General features: G+C 36.1%; 1 protein-coding gene across 1 annotated transcript; it reads right to left on the minus strand.

The window, feature by feature from the left end:
• Window positions 1-8,681: 8,681 nt before the first annotated feature.
• On the minus strand, window positions 8,682-9,458 carry LOC129947118 (uncharacterized). The gene has a single exon (XM_056057593.1). It carries the CDS (start codon window positions 9,456-9,458, stop codon window positions 8,682-8,684), a length of 777 nt encoding a protein of 258 aa, XP_055913568.1.
• Window positions 9,459-9,594: the final 136 nt, after the last annotated feature.

Below are 9,594 nucleotides of genomic sequence, written 5' to 3' on the forward strand. Positions count from 1 at the left end.
TAAAACGATCAGCGAACCGTTACCAAACAATAATAATAGTAATAACTTCAATTATAACAGCCAAATTAATAAGCAGGGCAAAAATCCATATTTTAACAAAAGGAAAGTTATGAAAATGACAAACAATCGGAACTTAACAGTTCTAAAGTCCCCAGCAGTTGCGAAAAAATGGATGTTGATCCGACATCATCACGTTTACGTCAATTTAATAACTATCAACAACAGAACAGTAATAATACCTATGATCAAGGGCAAGAACAAAGGAATAAAAGGCCAAGTAGCTTTCAAAGACAGTCGGGACAGCGTCGCCAAAGAGTAAATTATTTGCAGGACAATCCTCCACGGAATAATGAAGGTGACTATGAAGCCACAGCTGCGTTGCAGTAGATGAAGTGGAAGCTGATGTACATGATTCTGACTACGTTAATTTTTTAGGGGAAGCTCCCAACTAACGTTTATTAAAAAAACAGTAGGAGGGAGGTTAGTTAAGTTTTTGATTGACACAGGTGCCTCGAAAAATTATATCAGGTACTTACAACTCAAATGTTTTATAAATATTTTTGGGAGAAATAGCACTTTTTTTATTTACCCAACCTGTCAACTTTTGACGGAATTATTGGTCTTGACCTGTTAAATTTGATTCGCTTCAATTCAGGGTTAGAAACTATTCTCTTCCATAAATGTGACAATGTGAACTTTACGAAAGTAGAGGACATTAAGGTCCACCATCCGTAAGCATAGATTTTAAGAATATGATACGTAATAGAATAAAAACATTTGCAGATTCAAACGAATCTTTGCCGTATAACACCAATATCGTTGCCACAATACGTACAGTAAGTGAAGACCCCATTTACTCAAAATGTTACCCCTACCCTATGGGTGTAAAAGATTTCGTTAATACTGAAGTTAAAGACCTTCTGCGGAATGGTATAATTAGAACATCAAGGTCACCCTACAACAATCCTATTTGGGTTGTTGATAAAAAGGGTACTGATGAGTCAGGCAATAAAAAGAAACGTTTAGTAATAGACTTTCGGAAGCTCAACGAGAGAACCATAGATGATAAGTGACCTATTCCAAATGTAACAACAATTTTGTCAAATTTAGGTAAAGCGCGGTTTTTCACAACCCTAGACTTAAAATCAGGGTTTCACCAAATCGAACTAGCCGAACGAAAGTATGAATTTTGTCGTCTCCCCTTTGGTTTAAAAAATGCCCCCAGCATTTTCCAAAGGGCCATAGATGATGTCCTACGCGAGCAAATTGGAAAAATTTGCTATGTTTACGTCGATGACGTTATTGTTTTTTCAGAAACTGAAAAAGAACATGTCGAAGATATCAATACGGTTTTAAAAAAATTGTACGATGCAAATATGAGGGTTTCTCGCGAAAAATCAAACTTTTTTAAAACAAACGTAGAATACTTAGGTTTTATGGTATCTAGGGATGGCATAAAAACCTGCCCTACTAAAGTGGAGGCAATCAAAAATTTCACTCAACCTTCAACACTTTTTGGACTTAGGTCTTTTCTGGGTCTAGCGAGTTATTATAGATGTTTTATAAAGGACTTTTCATCAATAGCTAGACCACTGACTGATATATTGAAGGGTGAAAATGGTAAAATAGGTGCCAACCAATCGAAAAAAATTAATTTTGAATTAAATGGCAAACAATTTGATGCATTTAATAAACTAAAAGATATTTTGGCTTCAGAAGACGTAACATTGTTATACCCAGACTACACGAAGCCTTTCGATCTAACGACGGACGCTTCATCGTATGGTCTTGGAGCGGTTTTATCTCAAAACGGGAAACCAATAACAATGATCTCAAGAACCCTCAGAGGTAAAGAGATAGAATTTGCAACCAATGAAAGAGAGCTTTTGGCCATAGTCTGGTCATTAAAAAGTCTCCGCAACTATCTTTATGGAGTAAGGAGTCTAAATATTTTTACAGACCATCAACCCCTTTCATTTTCAGTTTCAGATAAAAATACTAACGCAAAAATTAAGCGATGGAAAGCTTTTGTAGATGAGCATAATGCTCGTTTATTTTACAAGCCAGGAAAAGAGAATTATGTCGCTGACGCGCTTTCTCGGCAAAATATTCATGCATTGGAGAATGATGCGTCTTCTAATGACGCTACGATGCATAGCGAATTATCTCTAACTTATACAATTGAAACTACGGAGAAGCCTTTAAACTGCTTCAGAAATCAAATAGTTTTAGAGGAAGCCCCAAGTGCTTCAACGCGTACATTTATAATATTCGGTACAAAAACATTTCATTAACTTTTCAGAAAAGAATACTTTGATTGACAAATTAAAAAACGTGATTAAAATAGATGTAGTCAACTCTATTAAAAATTGCAAGATGTCTAAAACTTGAAAGAAAAGTCGAGGATACAATTGAATTAATACTATTAGCAACAGTAGAATATAATAGGACAGTCCATTTTGTTACAAACCAAAGACCAATTGATGTAATACATTCGTCCCCTACAGATTTTAGAGAAAAAATAAAAAATAAAGTTCAGAAGGCCCAAGAAATTCAGCTGCAAAGGGAAAACGAAACGAGGCAGAACAAAATGTATAATTTAGGAGAAAAGGTTTTAGTGAAATCAAACAGAAGATTAGGTAATAAGTTAACTCCATTATACGTTGAAGAGAAAGTAAAAGCCGATTTGGGGACAACGGTCTTAATTAAAGGGAGGGTGGTCCATAAGGACAACCTTAAATAGAACACAACTTATTTAGTATTTTTATTTACAAGATGATTTTATTAAAGAAACTAACATCTTTCAGGATTATTTTGTTTTTACTGATGATGACTGAGGCAGTGAAATTAAGAGACTATTCAAACTCAAACTATATTCCAATAGCTGACGGGGATGTGATTCTCTGGCAGGTCTACGGCTACTTAAGTCACACATCGAATCTAACGGCCTACAAACAAATAATGGATGAGTCGAAAAACATGACTGATCTTTTCCCGCAGTCACATATGCGCAAGATTCTAGAAATAGATATAAGACATTTAGAAACACTTTTCGAAAGTATTAGTATTCATCATAGAAATGCTAGAAGTCTTAATTTCTTGGGAACTGGACTAAAAATTGTGGCTGGTACCCCTGATTTTGATGACTTTGAAAAAATTAAATTTAATCAGGCCCAGTTAATTGATTCTAATAACAGACAGGCTATTATTAACACAAAATCCCAAGAACAAATTAACAGGTTAACAGATACGGTAAATAGTATTTTGGCAAACACAAAAAAGCAACAGATTGACACTGGCCATCTCTACGAGATCTTGTTGGCAAGAAATAGGATTCTTATTTCCGAAATTCAGAATTTTATGCTTTCAATAACACAGAGCTGTCAAAGTAACGTTAATTTGAGTACCCGTATGTATACGTTACTTTTGGCATAAATATTCGGTACAAATGTATCGTTACTAGTTACTTTCGTTACTTTCATTGAAATTGGTATTTTCGTTAAAAATGTATTTTTATGTGTTATTTCTCAGCATAGTGAGCGGAAAATATGAAGTAAATATTGAGAGAAACTTAAATAAAAGATATAAAATGTGTTGCATTGAAAATATATATATTTAAATCTTTGTCATTTTATCTTTTTGATATTTTTTCTTTTAAAGAGCCAAATTATAATTCCATTGTATTGGCTATTGCATTTGCATTACATTCGTTACCTGATATATTTAGAATTTCTTGGAAATCTTCGCACGTTTCGATAGGGATACTTCTAGAAGGCATTGGAGAAGGTTGCACATTTGAGATTGAAATAGATTCATATGCCGATAGATGTTTAGACAGTTAATTTTTTTTTAATTTGTAACTGAACCACCTTTAACAGAATAAGATGAATGGCACAAATCGCACTTAACCTTGTCGCGTTTACGACTGTCTTTAATTGGACTAAAAAAGTTCCAAAGAGTTCTTTTTCGCTTCATTTGAATGCACTTACTAATTTAAATTTGAGATTTTCCACTTAAAAAGCAACGACCGCCGCCAAAGTACCTAAATTCAGTTCGAGATTTCCCACTAACTAAAAAAGTAACGACGTTCAAAGTAACTAAATTCAAAAAATATCAATACTGACACAAAGTAACGGTAACATAAGTAAATGATGCAAAACATAATAATAACAATAACAGCAAAGAAAGAAAAAATAATATCAATACCACATATCAGAGAAAGGGAGATAGAAAACCAAACTGTCACAATAAATTTTGCCTACAATTAGAAGCTAGTGCAGCGGAATGTTGTTTTTTCTCATTTCAATTTGAACTCCGCATTGTCTATCTCTCATCCTACAACCTACAACAGATACGAAAAATGAAAAGAGACGTTACCGGCCATTACAATAAAAACGCACACTTAACTTATACACATATGACACACACATTCACAGAAAAACGAAACACAGCACACTATCACAGGATACGTTATGACGGTGTAATACCACTTTCTATGATGGTATGAAATAACGACCTAAACAAAAGTAACTAGATCATAAAAGTAACGACATTTATTTTAGAGTACCGAAACGTTACTCGGTACAAACTAAAATACCTGTTACTAAGTAACGAAAACATACGGTTTGCTACAGCTCTAAATAACACTTGCAAAACTAAAAATTATAAATCCAATAATTTTAGAAGATGATGATATAAAATCAATAATTAACGAACAATTTACAAATGTAAGCGTAACAGAGCTAATGGAAATATCTCATGTTAAGATTTTACAAAATGATAATGTATTGCATTTTATTATTAAGTACCCTATACCTAAAATAGTATGTAAGAAAATAATTATCTACCCTGTTGCTCACAACGCAAATATTATATTCTTCGATGGAGATGATGTGGTTGCGGAATGTGGAAGTCAAGTACTGGCTGTTGAGGACTGCAACATAGCAACAACGTTAACATTTTGCAAAGAATTACCGAGCAAGACATGCGCTCAACAATTACACTCTGGAGGCACGGCTCATTGCAACACACAACCAGACCATCGGGAATCAGTGTTGGTTATTGATGATGGCATAGTTATAATAAACAACAGAAATGTCAGAATAAGAGAGGTGAATATTTTTGAAACGGACATCAACGGGACGTATTTCCTGACTTTTGACGATGCGGTGTGGATCAATTGTTCCAAGTTTATCAGTCGAAATAACATAAATAAAAAACAGCCTGGTAGCGCAACACCTACGCTTCTCAATATCACCGGTCATAGAGAAATATTGAGCCTATCATTCCTTCATAGAATGAACATGGACAATTTACGTTACATTGGTGAAATAGAGACAAATTGACGACCCATCCAATTATAGTTTGCTGCGCGACACTTGCTCTCATTACAGTTTGTTACACCATTCGTTAAACTAAAGCAGTGTCAGAACAAACAGCGCCGAAATTATGAGCTTCAAAAAGTCATCATGGCTCTTAAGAAGACCGAGGACGTTCTTCATTTAAGTGAGGGAGGAGTTAACCCGATCGCCTAGGTTGTCGCCGGCCGCAAACAGAGTTGTTGTATCCGCCGCCGTCGTCGTCGTCGTCGTCGTCATCGTCGTCGTCGCCGTCATCGTCGTCGTCGTAGTCATCGTCATCATCACTATCATCGACAATAACTATTTATGCTGACACAACTATTTCTATCAACGAATTAGCTCCCACTGGTGTCAACCACAATCTATACGACGACGGGAAGTACGGAAATGTGATATCTTGCACACGCTGCAAGATAGAAACATTTCACAGGGTAGAGTAGAAGTAAGGTAGATTATAAGTTTTTAGTTTTTAAGAAGACTCAATACAATAAAGACAGAACATATTAAAGATCACAAATACTTGTTATCATTACTTGTATAAGCTGATCGGTTCGCACGACCCCGTCTGCAGCACTGGACACCTTGCTCTACCTTACACCTCTTGACATATTAAGCAAACAAATAGCTGCAAGCTCTGCTATTCGCCTCAATGCCTCGTCGCAGTGGACTAACAACAACATTTACCACTCCGTAATTCTAAGGTACTTAGAATCAATTCCAAAGCACACAGACTACACCATCCCCCAACTACAATTCGACAGAAACTTCCAGATTTCTATACCTACCAGATCTTTTTGGGAGGATAGGACATTCTTGGAGGATGAGTCAATCCATTTTTACACAGAAGGCTCAAAAACCAAAGAAGGGGTTGGTAGTTCCCAATCATTGTAGCGTGTTCCAGGTGGAACTTTTGGCGATTAAGGAAGTCTTGTCTTGGCTCAAAGAAAACGTGATATCAACATCTGATATCCGTATTTTCTCCGACAGCCAGGCCGCTATCAAATCTCTTTACTCTCTCTACAAACTATAACAGTCCATAACTGTCGATCATCTATAGATTGCCCAACAGTTTAATATTCACCTTTGCTGGGTGCCGGGCCATAGAGACATTCCAGGTAACTGTAAGGCAGATGAACTCGCCAGGAACGGTACAGTACAGCCCATCCTACCACCTTTGGCAAGTACTGGCATACCAATCGCTACTTGTAAACTGTTGCTAATGCAAGACGCTGCGAGGAGGGAAGGCACCAGGTGAAACAACATCTCCACGTGTGAAGCCACAAAAAACATCTGGCCAACACTGGATTTAAAACGTTCAAGGTGCTTGCTCTCTCTAAGCAGATCGCATATAAACTCGATAATAGGTGTCCTAACCGGACACTGTCTAATAGGAAAGCAAGCCACGAGACTAGGCGTATTCTCTTATGACTTTTGCAGAAGCTGTATGGACGAGGAAGAGGAAGAAAGGGTTCTTCATCTTCTCTGCACATGCCCTGCTCTAGCTCGAAAACGCAAGAATTACCTAGAAGAATTCTTCTTTAACGATCTAAACGATCTAAATCATATCGGTATAACCAGCCTCTCACGTTTCGTAAGGGATTCAAGCTGGTTCCATTGAGCTTAGGAGGAAGCCTCAAGATTCATGTGGTATCGCAATCTGCCATTAAACTGGCCCAAGTGTGTCCGTTTCCATCTTGGACAGCCACTATAACCTAACCTTACTTAACACATATAACATGAGAAATTCTAACTCGGTACGATCAAACATTTTTCGAACTACACTTTTTTAGGAATTCTTACACTATCGTGTCTCGCAAATTATTCAACAGTCGTCCAGCTGAATTTCAAAGCATTAAAAATCATCCACAGTTTTTAAAATCAGTTAAATTATGGCTTGTTAATTTGATACTTATAACATTAATTCTTTGTTAAACTACGTTATTTGAAAATATTTATTGCCTTTATTTATTTACGTATATAATAATTAAAATATTGTTTATACAGCTCAAATCAATCATAGTGATCAATTTATAAAAAACTTTTTTCTCTGTTTCTGTTCTTTTATCATATACTTTATTTATAATATGTCCACCCCTCAATATAAAACTTTGTAAATGTGGCATTAATTCAATTTTAACTAAAAATTCAAATGCTACAACCTGTTCCCTCTAATTAATTGTACAAAATACATATATTATTAAATTAGAAATAAGATATCTAAAAATTGTTAGGAGAATATGATATTAATAAATTAATAAATAGTTTGACACATAAAAACCTGCTTGCGCAAGGCACTAATATTGTTACAATTTACTAACAAACTGGTGAATATATTTATGTAATACCCCCACCTCCCAAACTGCTGGGCGATTCAGCGCTGGCATTCCAAAATGGATGAGCGGCATGTTTGAAATAAGAATACAAATATCCTCAATCATTATTAATGACTCGTTGTATATTTCGGCGGAGAATTCAATATTAAGATTTTGATTAGTAATTCTAGTCCGATGCAAAATATCCTCACTCATTGAGTCTTTATAAAGGGTGATTTTTTTGAGGTTAGGATTTTCATGCATTAGTATTTGACAGATCACGCGGGATTTCAGACATGGTGTCAAAGAGAAAGATGCTCAGTATGCTTTGACATTTGATCATGAATAGACTTACTAACGAGCAACGCTTGCAAATCATTGAATTTTATTACCAAAATCAGTGTTCGGTTCGAAATGTGTTTCGCGCTTTACGTCCGATTTATGGTCTACATAATCGACCAAGTGAGCAAACAATTAATGCGATTGTGACCAAGTTTTGCACTCAGTTTACTTTATTGGACATTAAACCAACCACACGAATGCGTACAGAAGAGAATATTGCGGCTGTTTCTTAGAGTGTTGCTGAAGACCGTGAAATGTCGATTCGTTGCCGTTCGCAGCAATTGGGTTTGTGTTATTCGACCACATGGAAGATTTTACGCAAAGATCTTGGTGTAAAACCGTATAAAATACAGCTTGTGCAAGAACTGAAGCCGAACCATCTGCCACAACGTCGAATTTTCAGTGAATGGGCCCTAGAAAAGTTGGCAGAAAATCCGCTTTTCAACATTTAAATGAAATTATATTCAAAAAGTAAATGTCATGGACCAATCTAACGTTTCAAATAAAGAATCGATGAGATTTTGCAAATTTTATGCGTTGCAGATGCATCAGACGGAAAACACTCAATATTATTGAAAATAATTGACGAATTTGTTGTGGAGATGAGCTCAGTGCTGCATCTGAAAATGTGAGATCCCAATGGTTATCATCCTCCAATAAATGTAACTCACGACACGAAGAAAGAGTCGTATGAAGTACCATTGACTTTTCGCAAATATTGGAAGGGCGTCGCGTCGGTCCGTCGGGACGTTAACCAGTAATAAACGCAAAAAATACATTCGCGTTGCTTAGGGTGAACTGTGTATATTCGACCTAAAGTTTTTGTCATAAATATATCAGCGAATCCTGGTACTGGAATACCTCGTTTCCGCGGTTCCCGATTCTTTGATTGTTTATTCCATGTACAAAATTTAGAAACATTAGTGTACATCAACTTCCTTGCAAATTGACCAACAGCATCTTGTCGACTACAAAGGTTAAAAAATTGAGTAAGAGTTGTTTTTGGAGCCGTCAAAGCCTGTTGTAGTGCAGTTTCTTCTGAAAAGTAAACACGCTGTCCGTTTTCAAGATGCACAGCTAAATGTATAACAGCAGGATCTCTTTCATGTATAGGGAACGTAAAAATGTACCAAATAGCCTTATTGCTACTTATGTATCGACCCATTTGATAACGTGGTATTTCGTCATTGTCGTTAACATTTTGAACAGCAAATATAGCTTTATCACTACCCTTGTGACCATACTTACAAATATATTTGATAGACTTCAGCGAACTGCATAGTTCAACGTTTATGTGCGCTTCGTAGGTTTTGCAGAGGAATGGCGAATATGGAACTACCCAGCGATTATCAATATCTCCTCTCACACCATTTGACAGACGCAATTCATATGATTGACCACCATTGTCTACGTCTCTACGTCGATAAGATGGATAACCGTCCATATTGAACGTTTTCCATTATCCATTTTGTCAATTTCTTCTGCGCGTATTTTATCCACCAACCAAATTAAAATATGCGCATGAGGTAAACCTCGTTTTTGCCATTCAACAGAGTAAAGCCAACAACGCGTTTCACCAA

This window comes from Eupeodes corollae, chromosome 1 (genome assembly GCF_945859685.1).
Source record: "Eupeodes corollae chromosome 1, idEupCoro1.1, whole genome shotgun sequence".
NCBI classification, from domain to species: domain Eukaryota; kingdom Metazoa; phylum Arthropoda; class Insecta; order Diptera; family Syrphidae; genus Eupeodes; species Eupeodes corollae.